Source organism: Balaenoptera ricei, chromosome 2, assembly GCF_028023285.1.
Source record: "Balaenoptera ricei isolate mBalRic1 chromosome 2, mBalRic1.hap2, whole genome shotgun sequence".
In the NCBI taxonomy this organism is placed as follows: domain Eukaryota; kingdom Metazoa; phylum Chordata; class Mammalia; order Artiodactyla; family Balaenopteridae; genus Balaenoptera; species Balaenoptera ricei.
Window position 1 is genome coordinate 9,042,998 of NC_082640.1, and position 20,885 is coordinate 9,063,882.

General features: G+C 41.1%; 1 protein-coding gene and 1 long non-coding RNA gene across 4 annotated transcripts in view; one reads left to right on the top strand and one right to left on the bottom strand.

Annotated features, from left to right (window-relative positions):
• Positions 1 to 20,754, top strand: part of LOC132357337 (uncharacterized) — a 45,886-nt gene extending 25,132 nt beyond the window's left edge. Inside the window, exons 3-4 of the long non-coding RNA XR_009500216.1 lie at positions 14,552 to 14,615; positions 20,498 to 20,754. This is a non-coding gene — a long non-coding RNA (uncharacterized LOC132357337). The remainder of the gene's footprint in view (positions 1 to 14,551; positions 14,616 to 20,497) is intronic.
• OPTN (optineurin) overlaps positions 1 to 20,885 on the bottom strand; it is a 41,766-nt gene that overhangs the window by 13,242 nt on the left and 7,639 nt on the right. For all 3 annotated transcript variants that reach the window (XM_059910705.1, XM_059910697.1, XM_059910693.1), the window contains exons 2-8: positions 20,578 to 20,754; positions 19,742 to 19,944; positions 14,802 to 14,960; positions 12,554 to 12,627; positions 10,290 to 10,424; positions 2,591 to 2,693; positions 981 to 1,096 (exon numbers count right to left, since the gene is read on the bottom strand). In XM_059910705.1, coding sequence (XP_059766688.1) covers positions 981 to 1,096; positions 2,591 to 2,693; positions 10,290 to 10,424; positions 12,554 to 12,627; positions 14,802 to 14,960; positions 19,742 to 19,944; positions 20,578 to 20,743 — 956 coding nt within the window. In that variant the 5' untranslated portion in view covers positions 20,744 to 20,754. The remainder of the gene's footprint in view (positions 1 to 980; positions 1,097 to 2,590; positions 2,694 to 10,289; positions 10,425 to 12,553; positions 12,628 to 14,801; positions 14,961 to 19,741; positions 19,945 to 20,577; positions 20,755 to 20,885) is intronic.

Here is a 20,885-nt window from a genome sequence, read left to right on the forward strand (position 1 = left end):
GTGCTTCTCATATAGTGATCCATGGATATCTTTAGTATTTTTAAAACTATGGGCTCTGTTAAGCAAAAAAAATATGACTTCTGACAAAGATTCAGTAGGGGAGAAGGAAATGCTTTCAGTCCTCTTAAAGATCAGAGAGAAAATTTCAATATAACAGCAAATACACACCAATGATAGCTACGTGCAAGGCATTAACGCAAAGCATGTTAAACATTAGCTTACTTAATACAAAGTCAGAATTATGACACACAGTTCACAAATGATAAAACAGGCTCAGAGAGGTTAAATAAATAACTTGTCCAGGGTAATACCACAAGTAAGGGGTAGATCCATATTTCAACCTTAGGTCTGTTTATCTAAAGTCCTTAGCGTCAGCTGCTATGCTGTATTAGATAACCATTAATACTGTACAACCTTGGTCAGTGTAACTCCATGGAAACATACACTTGTATATTGTGCTGGAAATATGTTTGCTAACTAATCCAAAAGAACAACATCAACTTAGCTTTCCTAAATTTGGGATAACTTCTTACATCAAGAGAAACAAGCAAATGCAAAATTCTCTCAATTTATAAATTAGACTTCATAACTGATTAAAAATCAATTTTTTTTTCCTAAGTAAATCTCACTGAAGTTCTTCTTGCCCTTTGTAGCTTTTATGTTTGTTCACATCAATGCTGTCAGCTCATGTAAGTCACAGGAAGTCTGGCTCACTGCTTTTTCCAGGTCCTCATATACGCTTAACAAATGTCCCCAAACAGCAGAATCAGAGTCCCTTGGGCCCATTCCCCCATATTACTACAAGGACTTCATGTTTCTATATTAACCTGAACATTAGTGTTTTCTGAATTCATATTTTAATTAGGTCTCTTTTTCTTTTACTCAGTAAAACAGTAATAAAACTATATTTTTGTATATTAACACATTTTGTAAAACTGTACACTTTTCGAAGGAGGATAAAATTCATCTCTCATTCTTACTTTTCCTGAAGTCTCTTCTTCATTAGCTCAGCCTCACTGAGTTTCGTGTGAGCCTCCTGAAGCTCCTTAAACAGGGTTGTCACCTGAAGGTTCAACGGTTCCACTTCACTTCCAACCTGTCATCCAGGCAATCACAAACACGCATTTATCAGAGGCTAAATGAACCTCTTTGTGAGAAAACAGTGTGAACCACTGGTGTCTAAACTAAATAAGACTGTTGAACTGATTAAACTTTTGGCAATTTACACCCCAAATATCTTGTATGGAAAAAAAAAGCTTTGGGTACAACTCTGTTTCCTTATAGATCATTAACTGATCAGTTTGGATGCACTTGTGATAACGACTTTATCTTAATTAAAATGAATCCTGGACTTCCCTGGTGGCGCAGTGGTTAAGAATCCGCCTGCCAACGCAGGGGACATGGGTTAGAGCCCTGGTCCAGGAAGATCCCACATGCCACAGAGCAACTAAGCCCATGAGCCACAACTACTGAAGCCCACGTGCCTAGAGCCCATGCTCCACAACAAGAGAAGCCACCACAATGAGAAGCCCGTGCAGTGCAATGAAGAGTAGCCCCTGCTCGACGCAACTGGAGGAAGCCCGCACGCAGCAAAAGAGACCCAAAGCAGCCAAAAATAAATAAATTAAAAAAAAAAAAAAAAAGAATCCTGATCATAGTTCAAGGGATCATAGATCACAGTGATGTCAAAGCACAATCTAATTTATCCAGCTAGCAACTCATGCCCATATTCCCTGGCTGATTTATTTTTCTAGTTTACTCAACTATTTTCACTGTACTGCCTTTTTCCTCGCAGCTCTACAATTTTTGAGTTTTATGGTGCCATGGGAGTCTCAGTACTTCTCTATTATTAGTTGTCAACTAGTTTTAGTCAACAGGGTACTAAAACTCACAGGTGTTCTCTTCATCTCAGTTTTTAAAATATTCTCCATTCTCTTGAAAGTAGGGGACTCAGCCCAGAGCATGGCATACAGTAGGCATTTGATATATATTTGCTGAATAAATAAATTAGCTAAAGTATTTTATGTAAATGCCTTTCTCGTGGGCTACTGTGGGTCTTACAACTTCCTGCCTTCATCACCTTTCCCTAAGCTTCGGACTGTGTTTGAAGGCTACGAGGCACGTCTCTGAATTGCCACAGAACAGAAATGTATATAAGCATGTATATAAACATGAACCTTTTTTGTTCATACTATTTTATTCAAACCAGTAGTGGGATAGAACCAAGATCTTTCAATTCTGCCTTACGTTTCTGGGTCACATCCTCAAATGATCTCATTATAAATTGGACAAAATTCCTTTATCAATTAGTGGGCCTGTCCACTTAGGAATTCTGGAGAGAAAATCAGCCAAGAAGAGAGAGAGAGAGGTGATCTCCTAGAATCACTAGGATAGGAATACATCTCAGTACAATTTACAATGAATGAAATTCAGATCAGGACAAAGAACTATGAGAGAAATAGAAAATATTCAACATGGAAATTATTTCTCTATTGCTAAAGCCAATAACACATCACAAGACTCAGCTCCAGAGCCTGCACTACTCTCTGTCCATCGGGCGTGCGGTAACAGCCTTAGACTCAGTACCCACAGTTTCTGTGCCTTTCTCCTCTTCTTTCTCTTGTTCTGTGCGCCCCTCTGTCTGGGTCTCAATCTCACAACGATCCTTCGCTTTCTTTTCAAAATCAGAAATTCTGAAAAATTAAAGAATATAGAAAAGTTACTTTCTCTTTGGCTTCCAGAGGAATAACAACTATGGAAGCACTGAAAAGAACATTGTTCAAAATTTGGATAAAAGATCAATGTTTTCAGAATCTCTTCGCATTCTCTATATTAGCTCTGGTTTTGCTTTCAACCTGATATTGGCTAGAATTGATTTAAGGGATGAATGCACATGGAGGTATAAGATATATTATACTTATAATTTATCTTGAACACTGAAAAATACTGCCTCTTTTCACATCATTGTCATGCACAGAAATATTTTTTAAATTTGTGTTTTATGTGTGTATACATGTGCATGCATATGTGCTACATGAGAGTGGGTGTCCCTTTATAAGGATTCGGCAGAGAGGGAAAGACTTGCTTTTTGGGACCCATCTAAGTTTATGAGGTCCTGAAAACAAACAAATATAGCAACATTCTTACACTGAATCATAATCATATGAAAGCCATCCCGATACAAATGAAATAAAGAGACTTGTGGTTAAAGATGGTAGATTTAAATATACGCATGTAATTTTTCTCCCACCTTGAATGCCACCAAAATGACTTTTAAAAGCCACATACCTACAAGAATAAAGAGAAAGGGAGAGGAAATAATAGCAAGAAGATTTGGGAAGCATTAGGTATGAGTGGGAACTGACTAGATAGCCCAAGAGGACTGGATCTGAGCCAACAGTAGGGAAAGCCAAGATGGAACCCACTTCATACTGTGGGACCCCAAAGGCTCAGGAATCAGTGACACCAGGTACCTCTGGACATGGGGATAAAGTTGGGACCTGTTTAAGAATGACTAGAAGGTCATAAAATAAAGGGTCTCTTGACTCAGAGTCATTAATCAGAGTTGAGGGGTTGGGTTCCTTACTGAAAAGAGGGGAACTTACAGAATACTAAGACCCTCAGCCTTCTGTTCCTACTCATCTCCAGAACGCTGGCATCTAGAAAAGTACCCTTCAGACAGGAGACTGGAAAAGTCTCCTCTGGAGAATTTGATCAGGATAAGGAAAAGATTTAAAGTTTCTGACATAAGACTTCCCCAAGGAAACCTCCCAGCCAGATCTCCCTACACATGCACACAGCACTTTGTTTGTTTTTTAATAAATTTATTTATTTATTTATTTTAGGCTGTGTTGGGTCTTCGTTGCTGCGCGCGGGCTTTTCTCTAGTTGTGGTGAGCGGGGGCTACTCTTTGTTGCGGTGTGCGGGCTTCTCATGGCGGTGGCTTCTCTTGTTGCAGAGCACGGGCTCTAGGTGTGCAGGCTTCAGCAGTCGTGGCTCACAGGCTCTAGAGCGCAGACTCAGTAGTTGTGGTGCACGGGCTTAGTTGCTCCGCAGCATGTGGGATCTTCCCGGACCAGGGCTCGAACCCATGTCCCCTGCATTGGCAGGCGGATTCTCAACCACTGCACCACCAGGGAAGCCCCACACAGCACTTTGATCAGCATCTAACCCCCCAGTCTTAAATCCGATCAACCAGTAAAGATTACCAGACATTTCAGGAAAACCTTAAAATGAAACAGACAAAGTAAACCAGAAAATAAAACAACTTACTGAAATTAGAATATGCCAAGGGGAAAAAACTTCAAAAAAAAAAAAAAAACCTATCATTAATATCCTTAGGGACAGAAGGAAACATATTACCACCATAATAAAATGGAAGAGGAACATTCAAAGGAACTGTCCCCTGCCCCACAAAGAAGATGAAAGTTGATCAAATGTATCAGAAAGCAGAAAAAGAGAAAGAGCAAGAGTGAAGGGGGGATGGAGAGAAAGAGAGAGATAAGGAGAGAAAAATGGAAAAGAGGAACACCCAGTTGAGAAAGTCAGAGGACTGGTCCAGGAGGTCCAGTTAAAAGTAACAGTAGTGCTAGAATGAGAGAACAGAGAAAACTGAGGATAAGAGATTATCCCTGAATTATTTCAAGATCATTTTTTGAGAACTGAAGGACATGAGTTTGCAGAATGAAAGAGGCCAAGAATGTCCAGAACAAATGGATGAAAACAAGGTCACACTAAAGCACATGTGAAATGTCAGAAAACTTGGGACAGAGCAAAGAACCTTTTGGGGGAGAGGAAAAACAAAAGAAGTTTTATACCAAAAGATTAAGAATCAGAATGGCAATGAGTTTTTCAACATTAACACCAAAAGCTAGAATACGATGAAGTAATGCTTTCAAAATTTGGAGGGAAAATTATATCCAATTCAGATTTCTATATCTAGCCAAATTATCCATTAAGTATAAAGGTAGAAACAGAGATTTTCAGATATGCAGATCTCAGAAAATATCCTTCCCATATATTCTTTCTTAGTAAGTTAGTGGAGATATTTAAAGATATTTAGAGAATGAGAAAGGCACTGGATTCAGGAAACAGGTGATCCAACACAGTAGAGATGAAGGAATTCCACAGGACACTGACAAAGGGAGATTCCAAGATGACTGCAATACAGCAGGACCTAGATAACAACCAGGCTGACTCCAGGAGAAAAGTCTTCCAGAGAAAACTATTAGACTACTAACATGTTTGAATGTAATTGAGATTTCCTCATTGGAGAAGAGTATGGTGAAACTAAGCAAATTTTTATAAAGGTTAATTCTGTATAGAGATTTTTTTTAAAGTATAAAAAAGGAAAAGTGGTCAAAGCATAGAGCACAGCTCAACAGAGAACTGTATGTGTGCGTGGGTATGTACGCATAATAATAATAAACACTGAGTAGTGATCTAACTGAATGTCAATATAATCAGTTTTGGAGTGGGGTGGGAAGAAGGGTCCAGAAGTGTGTGTAGTGACAATGGTGAGAGTGAAAGGCAGTTAAATCCTCATCTTTCCTAGTGGGAGGTCAATAGATTATGTCTAAAATAGGAAAAAAAATTTAAGTAGCAATTTAATCTTGATATATGGGAGTAAGTATCAAAAGAACCAGCTAAATATGTTGAAAGCGGTTGTCTGAAAAGCAGGAAAAGGAGGTGGGGGGTGGAGGGGGGTTGGTCAAAGAATTACTGTTTTTCCATAAAAAGCTTGTGGAACCAATTCTTTAAACTATGTGAATTCAAACCTGATTTTTAAAAAACTTAATGATAATAACAAATAAACAAACAGCATTAGTATCTGTTGCAAACTGCCCAACCTAATTGGTGCACAGGCACTGTTTCTAGCTAAGCAAATAAATGGGCTAAGAGCTGGTTGGTGCAGAGTTGAAGGATGGGCCTTTATCACACCACTCACGTATGACGCAGGCTTCTGACCTACATTTTAATTTCAACTTAATTTTGTAGGGCAAATTTTCATCTCGGGCTGACTTTTCCCTACTACCTCTTGATTATCCTGGGTCACACTTCATATACACTTTCCCTCTCCTTCCTGGCTATCAGTTTAAGTTTGTTCAGAAGACACAAATTGCACGAAATATGAATCCTGGCAAACAATGGAAGAAAGGCAAGTCTCTTGTCCGCTGTCCCCACAAATCCCTAAAACTTTTCAGAGTAAATTTTAAACTGCCTATTACCCCTGTTTCTCATGACTAATGAAAATGGTTGAAGACTGACTTATGTATTTGAGAAAAAGACATGTTAGGTCTTGGAATGTCTTTCCATCATATCCCACATAGTAAATCAAGCCAGGTTGTCCAAGAATCAGTGATTTTATTTCTTGGTTTCAGTCCGACCTTAGCCAGGAGGTCATCCTAATACCCACATGGGGAACATTACTCTTGGCAACCAATCACTGACTTGCCAGGTGTTAAATACTGCAAGAAGGCTGACTCACAAAATGGAAATTTAATGCTATTGAGAAAGGGATCCTTTACAGGGAGCTCAGGGTGAGAGAGGGAAACACCCATCTCAAAGGCAGGCCTGACTTCCTAGCTGCAATCTGAAAAGCTATACCTCCAGACAGAGAGCTATCATTATTTTGAAAGCAGGAAATATATACTAGATTATATGAAAGATCCGGATGTATAATCAGAAAATTCCCAAGTTTACACTTTTATTATTAAAGCTAATCATGTTATCTGAGGAAGGATGAATTACTGGCTAAACTTGACTTCTTAGAATGGTGTGCAGAACTCAGGAGGGTAAACGTGCCAATGAAACAGAAACACACTGATTACTCGTGACTATTAAAGGTCTTTTTCAAAGCAAAACATCTTCCCTTTAAAAATCAGCTGGAATAATTAAGGTGTAAAAAGAATGCTTTTACTTAATTATTTTTCTGTGCATTATTACTAGATTTTGGGACTTGTCAAAAAGGCAGGACGAATATTTTACTCCATTAGAATACACGGTACTAGTTTCCTGGAAGTTAACCCTGAACTTTTCTAAGGGACAGCGGTAGGATATGGGGTAAAAACCTATGATTCATAGCTATCATACCTTTTCACCTTTGAAAAGAGCTGACGATCAAATAAGTCATTGGACAAACACTGATTATTCTAGGTTACCCTCATTCTGAATAAATAACTTATGCTTCATATTTTAAAAACAGATCTTATAGTTAAAAATTTCAACTGCTTCATTTAGAAAGTGCTTCTTACAGTGCTTTAATTTTAAGATTAATGAGCCATTTATAATGTCTGAGAGAATTAATTATGTCTCAGACATAATATATTTATGTATATTATAGTATATCCTATTTATAGTATATTTATTATTAAATGTTGCAATCAATGGAACCCTAAAACTGTTGCATTATCTCCCCCGTTTTATGTGGTTTCGTACTTTGCCTTCATAAAAAGTTCACTCACACGTAGAAATTCATTGACTTCACAACTCTATGAGGTAAATAAATTTTATCCCAAAGTGTGTGTGTATACCACATTCTATGAGGCCAGTATTTCCCTCATACCAAAGCCAGACAAAGACAATGTAAGAAAAGAAAACTACAGACCAGTACCCCTTAGGAATACAGATGCAAAGATCCTTAACAAAAGACTAGCAATCCAAACCAGCAACATATAAAAAAGATCATACGTCATGACCAAGTGGGATTTATCCAGGGATGAAAAGTTAGTTTGACATTGGAAAATCAATCGATGTAATACATTATATTAATAGAGGTTAAAACAACCCATACAGGGACTTCCCTGGTGGTCCAGTGGTTAAGACTCTGTGATCCAATGCAGGGGGCCCGGGTTCGATCCATGGTCAGGGAACTAGAGCCCATATGCATGCCACAGCTAAGAGTCTGCATGCCACAACAAAGAGCCCGCATGCCGCAACTAAAAAGATCCCGCATGCTGCAGTGAAGACCTGGCGCAGCCAAATAAATAAATTAAAAGTAAATATTAAAAAAAAAAAACCCATACAATCATCTTCATAGACTCAGAAAAAGCATTTAACAAAATCCAAAACCCTTTCATGATAAAAATTGCAACTAGAAATAGAAGGGAGCTCCCCAACTTGATAAAAGCATCTATGAAAAACAAAGGTAATACCAGCTTAATGGTGAAAGACTGAAAGCGTTCTCCCCTAAGATCAGGAACAAGACAAGGATGTCTACTTTCTCCTCTTTTATTTAACATTGTACGGGAAGTCTAGCCAGGGCAATTATGCAAAAAAAAGAAATAAAAGGAATCCTGGTTGGTAAGGAAGAAGTAACACTATTTCTTTGCAAATGACATGATCTTGTATACAGAAAATCCTAAGGAATCCACTAAAAAAAAGATTAGCACTAATAAATGAATTCAGCAAGGTCTCAGGCTACAAGATCAATATACAAAAATCAGTTGTATTTCTCTACACTAGCAATGAATAATCCAAAAATGAAATTAAGAAAACAATTTAATGTATAATAGCACCAAAAAGACTAGAATACAAAGGAATAAATTTTGAAAAAGAAGTGCAAGACCTGTATGCTGAAAACTACAACACATCATTGAAAGAAATTAAGGATGACCTAAGTAAATGGAAAGACACCCATGTTTATGGATCAGAAGACTTAATATTGTTAAGATGGCAATGCTTCCCAAATCGATCTCCAGATTCAATGCAATCCCTAACAAAATCCCAGCTGGCTTTTTCCCCCAAATTAACAAACTTATCCTAAGAATTACATAAAAAAACAACAATAAGGGACCCAGAATAGCCAAAACAATCTTTTAAAAGAAGAACAAAATTGGAGGACTTGCATTTCCCAATTTCAAAATTTACTACAGAACTAAAGTAATCAAGACTGTGTAGTACTGACATAAGGGTGGACATATAGATCAATTGAATAAAATTGAGTGTTTAGGAATTAATCTTTACATTTATGGTCAACTGATCTACACCAGGGGTGTCAAGACAATTCAGTGAGGAAAAGAATTATCTTTTCAACAAATGGTGTGGGACAGCAATATATCTACATACGCAAGAATGTAGTTGTACCCTTACCTCACACCATGCACAAGAATGTACTCAATATGGATCACAGACTTAAATGTAAGAGCTAAAAGTATAAAACTCTTAGGAAAAAACACAGGGGTGAATCTTTGTAACCTTGGGTTAGGCAATGGTTTCTTAGATACAACACCAAAAGCAGAAGGGACAAAAAACCAAACAGATAAGCAGGACTAGATCAAAATAAAAAAATTTTGTGCTGCAAATGATACCATCAAGGAAGTGAAAAGATAAGTCACAGACTGGGAGAAAATATTTGCAAACCATATACCTCATAACGGACTTGTATCCAGAATATTAGTGAACTCTTATCATTCAATAATTAAAAGACAATCCAATATTTTTAAATGGGCAAAGAAGAAGATATACAAATGGCCAACATGAAAAGATGCCCAACATTATTAGCCATTGGGGAAACAGAATCAAAATCACAATGAGATTTTCACATCCACGAGGATGGTCATAATCAAAAAGATAGACAACAATGGTGTTCGTGTGGATGTGGAGTAAGTGGAACCCTCATACATTGCTGGTGAGAATGTAAAATGGTGCAGCCACCGTGGAAAACAGTTTGGTAGTTCCTCAAAATATTCAACAGAGAGTAACCATGTGACCCAGCAATTCAACTCCTAGGTATATACCCAGAGAATTGTAAAAATATGTCCACACAAAATATTGTGCATGAATGTTGAGAGCAAATATTATTCATAATGGGCAAAAAGTGGGAACAACCCCAACGTTCATCAAATGATGAAGAGATAAACAAAACGTTATCTAGTTACATCATGGAATATTATTTGGCAACAAAAAGGAGAAAAGAACTGACACATGCTACATCATGGATAAACTTTGAAAACATTATGCTAAATAAAATAAGCCAATTACAAAAGACTACATGTTGTATGATTCCATTTGTATGAAGTGTCCAGAAAAGGTAAGTCTATGGAGACAGAAAGTAGAATTACTAGGAGGAATGGGGAGTGAGTGCTAACAGGTATTGGGTTGCTTATTTGGAAGGAAAAATGTTCCAAAATTATAATGTGGTAAAGGCTACATAACTCTGTGAATATTCTAAAGAAAAAAAAAATTGAAACGTACACTTCAAATGGATGAATTGTATGGTATCTTAATTATATCTCAGTAAAGCTGTTAAAAAAGCAATGTATGCGTATTTCACTTGGCCTACTTCATACCTTTCTTTGGCTTCCTTGAGGGCAAGTTCAAGTCTCTCCACCTTCTGCTTTCCTTCCCTTAGACAAAGCAGGAGCTGGCTCACAGTTAACGCCTCAAATTCCAAATAATTCCTGGCACCTTCTGCAGACTTGCTCCTGCATCGGGACAGCATAAAGGTTAAAAGGTTTTCATGAGAAAACAAAAATGTCAGAGTCTAGGAATATTACTGGAACCAGTTTAAAGGAACTGCTTTCCAGAATATTCTCCAGTTAATTCTCATTTACAGACCAAGCACAGCTGGCCCGGTGACCACCAGTGCCTCACTCCTCCATGCTTTCCAGGGAAGGAGTGGGGACTGATGGGTAGGCTCGATTTACACTGCACGTGCTCACTTCCTCCAAATGGTCACCATGGCCACGGCACCAGACCACAGGACCCACAGAAACAGTGGAGCAGAGGTAGCCCTGGTTTTTGGTGTCCGGCTTTCCTGGAGGTCTAATCTCCAGGAAGACCACAGTCATACAAAGGGCACAAGCACGTGTGCTGCCCATGGTGACATGCAGACCACCGGCCTTTCTCCAACTCGACCGAAACCACCACGTTCTCTAGTCAGGAGAAGAAAATCATTTTTGTTTCTGGTTTCAAACAATTAGAGCAGAGAAATGTAGGCACTGTTGGCATGTCAAATATTTTTCTTGATTTCCAACTCTGATTAAATCAAGAGGCAGTTCAATGACGAAGAAAACCACAACGAGCACTGCAGTAACTAAACATTCTGGACAACTATGCTGATGCCAATGGCAGCTGCTCTTTCAGTAACCTACTCAAGGTCACACATCTAACAAAAAGCCAGGATTCAACCCCAGTTCCCATCGCCAAAGCTCAAACTCTGAACCCAGAAATCCATCTCTGACTCCTTCAAATACTTTCAAACAGGGTAAGGAAGCTGTTATTAAAAAATAGCTGTGTGGGGACTTCCCTGGTGGTCCAGTGGTAAAGAATCCACTGGATTACAATGCAGGGGACGCGGGTTCGATCCCTGGTCGGGGAACTAAGATCCCACATGCCGTGGGGCAACTAAGCCCGTGCACCACAACTGCTGAGCCGGCGCGCCTCAACCAGAACCCGCCTGCCGCAAACTACAGAGCCCAAGCACTCTGGAACCTGTGCCACAACTACAGAGCTCACACGCCCTAGAGCCTGCGCGCCACAACCAGAGAGAAGCCCACGCACTGCAACAAAGAGTAGCCCCCACTCGCCACAACTAGAGAAAGCCTGCATGCAGCAACGAAGACCCAACGCAGCCAAAGATAAATAAATAAAAATAAATAAATTAAAAAATAAAAGCAATATGGGAGAGGGGGAAGCTGAGGAATTTCTAACTAAAAAAGGGAATAACTTTCATTTCTGCCAACTACCCTGTCTGATGAAAAAATATTATCTAATCCTGATTTTCTCCCTTATACAAAGGCTTGGGAGCATAACTGAAAAAAAAATAACCCATTTTTATGTTTTATAAGTACATTCATCAAGTTATAGAAAAAAGATGTTAAAAGCCTATGAGGGAAGAGATCCTTAGGGAAATTTTCAGATAACTCTTCTTAAGCAGAGTCATGCAGTAGGAACCTGCTTACAGAGCACGAGCTGACAGCGCATTCTGGGTCAGAGCTACTTGCAAGAGACTCAGGTGCCCAATTCCCCTGCCGTCTCCTCCTCAAGGTCCCCCCACCTCTTAAGATGTCGGCTTCCTCATATCTACTTGTCACAAGTCTACTTGCAATTCCCCAGGTAGGATATCTGGGCACTTTCAAAAAGCAGCCACCGTCACTCAGAGCAACAACAGCCATTGCTATGGAAGATTATCCTGAATTAGTCACCTTGGCTTGTAGTCGGGAATGAACAGGGAAGACGAAATGAAAACATCCCCCTTATCAGCTGGGCAGCCTGGTCCGGATCAGACTGCACTGGTACACAAATTAGGAAGCACGGGTCTCTTAATTGAGAAGCAGCTTGTATTCACTGCCCATCTGATGGAGATGAAACACCTCTACACAGAGTGGTGAGGGGTTAGTTCGCCGACAAAGGCACCAGACATAGTTTTTCTTCTCCACCAGTTTGGGCTGCAACATTAAATAGCAATTCAAATGGAACATTCTTGAAAGGTCCCGGTATAAATTAGTAAGTGGCTTTTGCAGCCCACCATGTTTGGCCTCCCAGGGGAGAGCTGAAAGTGACAAGAGTGCCCAGAGTGTCTGTCCGAAAGCCCTAGTCTGTCTTCACATACGTGTCAGTGGAATCGGTTCTTGTGGGCCCAGGACTTGGCTTGATTTCTTTCGTTGCCACATCTGCTTCTCCCTCCTGTAAAAGCAGAAATGAAAGGGATTTAACCTAGTATGTCTGCAAGACAAATTCCTTATCAAAAGAGAAAAAGGCAAAAGAGCAGGAATTTGGATGACACACAACCCAAGGAACCTATCAAACGTGGAAATGTGAGATGTTTAAATTCGGTCACTCAAATGTAATGGAAATTTACCCTTCCCTCAACCTGCACTCCCTGTCAGGATTATGAACATCCAGGCGAAGACGAGAAGGTGGAGAAGGTCGGGCTCCTCTCATTCAGCACAGTCAACCTGACCGCCCACACAGGAAAGCTTATCTTCTTCTCTTTCTCCTTGGCAGTTCCCTTCTGCCCCACCAGGTTAAGGTCACACAGAGCTAGTGACAGTTCCACATACCTTTCCCACACAGTCCTTTAACATGCAAAATGTTAGAACTTGTTGAAGCCACGTTGAAAAGAAGGCTGTTTTCTGTGGGCAAGGCTCACAAAGCATAGGTTGGCTCCTATTAGAAATCTGTATGCATCTCAGGCCACTTAGGGAACAAGAAGACTAAGACCACTTAAATGATTTGAAAGACGTTTTTGTTTTTTTTTAAATATTTATTTATTTATTTGGCTGCATCGGGTCTTAGTTGCGGCATGCGGGATCTTTCGTTGCAGCGTGCGGGCTTCTCTCTAGTTGTGGCACGTGGGCTTCATTGCCCTGCAGCACGTGGGATCTTAGGTCCCTGACCAGGAATCGAACCCGCATCCCCGGCATCGGAAGGCAGATTCTTAACCACTGGACCACCAGGGAAGTCCCTTGAAAGACATTTCTATTCCAATGAGCTAGCAGAAAGATCTTCCAAAAATACAGAGATGGTTCTAGATAATTCTGTGTGTGCACACTGTTCCTAAATCTTGGGCAGTGTTTTTCTGTTCACGGAAGCAAGGCAAGAAAAACATGTTGACACTAGAAATAACTGTCACTCATCAGTGAGGGAGAATATTACGCTAACCATTCATCCTGAAGAAAGAAGCCTCATTTGGAAACTTCTGATATGCTCCTTGGGCTTCCTGAATTTTATCAGTTATCTGCAGAAGGTTAACGCTCTTTGATCAATGCTGTGTTTTCATAATCTTTGCTCATTTGCAGAAAGAGTACTCTGACATTAGTGTACTTCCTGATGAGTATTTTACTTCGCTTGACTTCAGCCCCTATTCATCTAAAATTTATGAGGGGCGTGGGTGGTAGGGTTATTAAGAGCCATTTTGCAACTCTGTTCACCTTGTGCACAGCAAACAAATGAGAAGGTAAAGGAAGTCGCACTCGACCATTTCAGGCACATCCATTAGTAAAGCTTTTCGTAAGGTGCCCCTCACCCCGCCCCACTCCCACTTACCTACAAAGTCGAGTTTTCTCTTTCAGAGACACAGGTAACCTCTCTGCCTGTATCAGATGTGTACTCTGACAAAGCTGGAATGACTATGTGTATGAGGGAGGATTTTCTCCTCCTGTGCTTGTCTCCCTCACTCTGTATGCAGTTTTTTTCTAGTAGCAGAGAAGGAGAGGTCCCTCTGGGCTTCACTTACCTTCTGTGCTCTTTAGCAGGACTGCCTGCATGCCAGCTGGACATAAATGCCAGTTAGATCACCCTGGCTTCAAACCCTGTTCTCGGGGGTTCCCTAGCAGCTGCTGTTAGAGGGGAGGGACAAGCCAGGGTATCCCCTGAGGGTACAACCAGAGCCGCTCTGCTCTTTCTTTTCTCTCTTCTTAGTTTTAATATACCAACGTTCCTCGTAAGACTTTGTTTGAAAAGAGGGTTCTGTTATTAGTAAGTGTTTTAAAGCCTTTTGATTTTACCGCATCTCATCATAGCTCCCCTTACCTAAGTGAAATGCTGAACACAGCTTTGAGACCTGGGCTGAAAAAGTTTATGCTTTTTTTTTCTTTTTTCTTTTTAGGTCAGTCACATAAATTTGTCAGGACATACTGGAAAAAAAAGGACTATCTCTTTGGTCATAAAAGGTAATCAGTATTTTCCATTTCAGCTATGATAGCCACAAGCATTATGTTATACATTTACGTTGACTACACTGAAGTTTCCCCACTATCTGGCTTCCTCGTGTTGAAAAGAAATGGTGGTATTTGTAGCAACTGTCCAGGTGAGGTTCTGTAACTTGCTTAAAACAAAACCAAAACCAGCACACTTACAGCCATCCTGATTTCAACAAAGGAGTCTTCGCAGCCATCTGAGTTCAGCTTGAGCTGTAATTCAGAAATGATGCCCAGCAGATCGACCTTTTCAGCTTGAAGGCGTGCCACCTGGGTCTTCAGCTGTTCCACTTCCTGTTCTGCTTCTGCCTTGGGGACCTTGGGGATGAGGAGCAAAGTGAATTAATGAATCACGCTAGGGACTTGGCCATCAAACTCGAGTGCCTCCATACCCATTGGCAGGACAGCTCTGCTTTACAGTAGGATATTCTAGCTTATCCTTGGCAATTTATTTTGACATGCCAATAAAAATGGAAAAGCTTACATTATTTTATCATATGCAAATAACTGGACGTTAAAATAACCTCATGCCAAGAAAGGCTTCCTCAGCATGCTGAAATGATCTGATGCCATGAAAATAACCAGCCAGACTTTGGCAATGGTAGACTTGTAAATTCTAGTCCAAAATTCCACAAAGAACTGCCACAACTCAACCTCTTGCCTTTTTTTTTCCCCCCTACAAATGCATACCCACCCCTACCCTCCCCATTCTTGTCATGTCTACTCAGAAGCCAAAGCACCAAGGGCATAATGTTATAGTAATGGCAGAATACAACGAAAGGTCCACAATTCTCCCAGGTATGTAGTCTGGTTGCTACAGTACTCTATGCTCGTGTTTTAAGGTTGCTAAAAATAAGTCTGGTGAGAAATAAGAAAACTGAAAATTCAGAGGCTGGTACCAAGGGTGGAAAAATTAAATTTCGGCCTCTATAAACATTAATAATAAACATTAATATCTCCCTGAGTACTTGCTGTGTTCATCCTGTTGCAGTTACTACATATGACAAAGTCATAAGAGAAAGAGCCTGTTGACATGTGGTGTTTTTACTTGGGAGAAGGGAGAGGAGATTCTAGTCGACACTCTGCTAATCAGAGCATGTGTCACCCTGAGCAGATTCACTCAATGTCTTGGCTTCAGTTTTCTCGGCTCAGAAAGAAAGACGTGGTACCACGTGGTCTCTGTGGTCTCTTCCAGCCGTGACCTTAGCCTCTCTGATTTCTTCCCTCACTGCTCTTATGGACATGGCGCCACCAGAAACACATACATTTGAGATTATCAGAGGACTGCAACACACAGAAAATTCATACACACACACACACACACACACACACACCCTATGACAGATCTCCTAAGGAATGGTAAACAGGCCCAAAGGCTTATAGTAAAACCAAAAAATTATCAGAAAGGCTTGTGCACGGACCATACACCAGCTAGTTCATGAAGTATTAAGAAGAGAGGGCTTGGGCTTCCCTGGTGGCGCAGTGGTTAGGAATCCACCTGCCAATGCAGGGGACATGGGTTCGTGCCCCGGTCCGGGAAGATCCCACATGCCGCGGAGCGGCTGGGCCCGTGAGCTACAACTACTGAGCCTGCGCGTCTGGAGCCTGTGCTCCGCTACGGGAGAGGCTGCGACAGTGAGAGGCCCACGCACCGTGATGAAGAGTGACCCCCCACTTGCCGCAACTGGAGAAAGCCCTCGCACAGAAACGAAGACCCAACACAGCCAAAAATAAATAAATTGATTAAAAAAAAAAAAAAAGAAGAGAGGGCTTGGTAGTAATTGGCAGCATGGAAGTGCCCCTCACACCAGTGGAATCATGCTCTGCCTTCATTTGGACCATTCTCTTGCTAGGAAACTCCCACAGGCGTTAGAAAAAAGCAACTCATTGTAAATCTGAAGGGTTAGGTCTGTAAGGAAAGGTTCGAAGCCTGTGCAGTCTCTCCTGGCAATGACTCAGACCAAAGAAATGTATATTTAAAGGCACGAAAACATAAAAGAAAATGTACTGCCTAGCCTGGTACTAGGAAGCAGGCAGGGAAGGGCAAGACTGTGCTCTGTGAGGGATTTTCACGTCCACCCTCTTGCCCTCCCTGAGGACACTGTGTAGAATGGACTTTTAAGGAAGGAAGTAGAGTTTTAAACAAGGGTCTGAGGACCAGGGATATAAGGCCATGACTCTAGAATCCCAGATGTCAGGTTAATTTTCTTTTTTGCAACTGTGAGGATCTCTTAATTATCCTGGGGAAATGATGGATCTGCTCATTTGGCTATAAAACACCTTGTGAGGTGACACTTTAAATTTCTCTTCATTTCACTGTTAAGGCTCTGTCCATCATCTTCCCGGACTAAACTTCCAGGGCTTATTCTCTGGATCTCCAGCCCAACTCCATTATTTGTTATGTCTTTCATCAGTTCTGAGCACTTAGCATTGATTAGCCTTCGTGACACAACAATTTCTCCGTCTTTTTCTGTGCTTGTATTGTCCTGAAAATGTGCCCAGGCTGATATGCCATTTTATAATCCAAAAACAATAGTCTATCTAATGACCTTTGCCTGGCCATCTGTAGTTAAAAGTTAAAAAGTACTCTTTAGAGATCATTATGATGTATAATTCAGTGAAAGTGGACAGAACCAGTAATGCCTCGGCCTCACCCTAAAGATCAGAGGCAGGTTTCCAAAGGACATTCCCTGCTCCCTTCCCTTGTGTGACACAGACCACAGGAGAGGCCCTGATGGCTTGTGGGGGTGGGTGGGTGGGGAGGAGGGGCACATCCTGCAGAAGCAGCAGCAAAGATGGGCCAGTGTGAGTGAGGAAAATCTGAGGCCTTGAGAGCTTTAGTAAATCAGGAAGATGAGGGCCTAAATTAAAAAACAACTGGGCTTCCCTGGTGGCGCAGTGGTTAAGGATCCGCCTGCCAATGCAGGGGACACGGGTTCGAGCCCTGGTCCGGGAAGATCCCACATGCCGCGGAGCAGCTAAGCCCGTGCGCCACAACTACTGAGCCTGCGCTCTAGAGCCCGCGAGCCGCAACTACTGAGCCTGCGCTCTAGAGCCCGCGAGCCACAACTACTGAGCCTGCGCTCTAGAGCCCGTGAGCCACAACTACTGAGCCCGCGTGCCTAGAGCCCGTGCTCTGCAACAAGAGAAGCCACTGCAATGAGAAGCCCGTTGCACTGCCCCCGCTCGCCGCAACTAGAGAAAGCCTGCACGCAGCAATAAAGACCCAATGCAGCCAAAAATAAATAAATTAAATAAATAAATTTAAAAAAATTTTTTTAAAACCCCAAAAAACAACAACAACAACACAAGTGGTCCAGGAGACAAACATTACAGAAGAGGCAGGGGGGCAAGGGGTGGGCCTGGGAGGTACAGTTTGGGGGGATACAGCTGATGACCAAGGGTTTTTAAGAGTCCTAAATGTCACTTTGTCCCAAGGACTCATTTCTGAGTCCTGCTTGTAGTTTGCTTCAGCTGATCCTCTGCACTGAAACAAGCTGTCCAGAGCTCCAGCTTCGGATCTCAACTTCTTCCAATACTGGGACCTTTTTGGAAAACCTACAGGCAGACTATCTCAGGCAGACAAACTGCTTCTGGAAGCTTCCTTTTTGGCTTCAAAGTGATGGGCCCCCGCAGGCTGAAGCCAGCTGTCAGCCCACATCCCCAAAGCCAAGGGAGGAAAACAAAGTGAGATATTTTCTTCCAGCAAGTAGAAAATCACCCATATATCCCAGTGATCATTTCTTCAGAGTATTCTACCTCAAAAATATTTAGACAATGAGAGGTTTCTCCCAAAGAAGTGACTTAATGCTCTTTGAACTGTAAGACAGACTGAAGCATCAGACATGATAAATCTTATCAACAATGAAACATTTCCAATACAAATACAAATTTATTAAAGCTGAATGTTTTCATGGTCCCATGAGCAGGAGTTGATGAGTAAGATCATTGATATAAACTATGATATTTTTCTAAACAACTTTTCATTCTTTAGATTATTCCATATTTCTCTTTTCCTTATTTTCTTTCCATTTTATTTCTTTGTTTGTATTCTTTACCTATTTAAGAAATTAGACATCAACAAAGTTCAAGGTAAAGTCTCAAGAAAAATCACTGATGAGGGGAGGGATAAATGAGGAGTATGGAACTGACAGATACAAACTACTTCCTGCAATAAACCATAATGGAAAAGAAAAAAATAAGGGAACAGATACAAACTACTGTACATAAAATAGATAAGCAACAAGGATTTACTGTTTAGCACATGGAACTATACTGTGTATCTTGTAATAACCTATAATGGAAAGTAAACTGAAAAAAATTTATATAACTGAATCACTTTGCTGCATACCTGAACTAACACAATATTGTAAATCAACTGAAAAAAAAAAGAAAGAAAATCACTGATATCCAAGAATTAACCCAGTGCTCCATCCTCCCTGAAGCTGTTAAGTTCTAGGTTTGGAAGAAAATGAACTGCAGATGTCCATCTAAATAAATAATACCCAGTGAGCCTTAGAATATGGGCAGAGGCTTCAAATGTGCTCTGATTTGCTTTTTCACTCACATCTTTGATACCCGTTCTCAGGTGTGAGCACACTTCTTGGGTTCTTTGGGTCAGTGGAAATGTGGCAACCCTACAGCCTCATATCACATGACATTTGTCAAAGCAGTTTTCAAAAGTAAATGTAAAACATAAAGCGAGGAATCTATTTTAGACGGAGAGAAAGGACAAGGTCAATAAGTGAAAATTCTGAGGGATAGATTTTTAAAGTGTAATTCTATATCAAAGACATAAACTAACGACGAACACTTGGATGGTTCTAGGCAGAGGTCCTTCCGTACCATCTATAATGAATACAAAATACTGACTTATAACCGTAACACTCTTTTGACTATGATCAATATGGTCAAAGCTTTACCCATTTCTTTCCTTCACCAGAGATTATAAATGACCCTTAAAATTGTAACCAATCTTCTCATCAAGCACGCTTCTTTCAAGATAATGCAAAGCACCCATCTAGCCTGAACCGTGAAAGGTTTTGGTCTAGAAGTCTGGTCAAGTAAGACTGCACTACAAATATGAACAGTCTGCTCACCTCGAATGACCTTTCAGTTTTCCCTTTTAGTTTTCCGACTTCTTGCTTCAGTTTTTCATTTTCAAGACTCAGCGCCGTTAGGCGCTCTTTGGCTTCTTTGTGCTGGGTCTCAAAAAAAAGGCGTTCTTCCTTCTGCTTTTCTGTCCAGGCCGAAAGCTCCTCAAATCGCCCTTTCATAGCTTGATTGTTCAGCTTCATGGCTTCTGCATGGGTGCAGAGGGAGAGTGTCACACCAGGGGACTGGACTTGGGGTCAGGAATGGAACCCGCCTGTGGACCACCTCACCACGTAGCTCTGAATCTCAAGATGCCAGGCTTGGCCTGGGCCCCAAGGTCAGCCAGAAAGACTGTGAAGCAAGAGGAGTGAGTGGTTTCCGCTTCCAGACAGGACTAGCAGGGTCTAATGTCATCTCTAGTCCTCAAGAGTCTCAAGAAAATAAAATTGATTTTATTGATTTATTATAACAAAATGCCTATTAATAACTACATAGACTGAGGTCCATCACTCCTGGATTCGAACACTGGTTCCGCCAAAAACCATGGCTGGAGATATTAGAATGCTTTCTTTTAAGGTAATATTTAGGACTAACTCTGTAATCATAGCAGCCTTTTTTTCTTTTTCCTTTTAAATGGGCTAAATGTCATTATGCCATTTCCCGGAGATGCATACTGTTTATTTTTACCTGTATCCAAAAGTAAACAATGGAAACAGCTTTAGCCTCACTCAAAGCTAATTCTGTGCTCTTTCTTCCCCCAGGAAACCACGCGCAGAGAAAGGGACTCACCTACAAGCTATGACCAAAGGATGGCATTCCCGAAGGCCCAGGTGTCGCTCACCTTTCAGCTGATGGTTCTCAATGAGAAGCTCTCTCATCTGCTGCAGCAGCTCATGTGGGGTGAACGTGTCCAGGTTCGGGTGAGCCAGATTGGGGGGTCCATTTCCTGTGGTTTCGTTGGGGCTGTCCCCCTTTTCAGTCAGGCAGCTAACTGGCTGGTGGGACATGGCAGCACTTTCTACGGAAAAGTCACAAACCGAAAATATAACTGTTCCCCTCTGCACAGCGTCCTCACAGGTCCCACAAGCCCCTGTGCAAGTGCTAATACGTATTCTACAAGGTGCCTTCTCTCCCATTATACTTTGGACA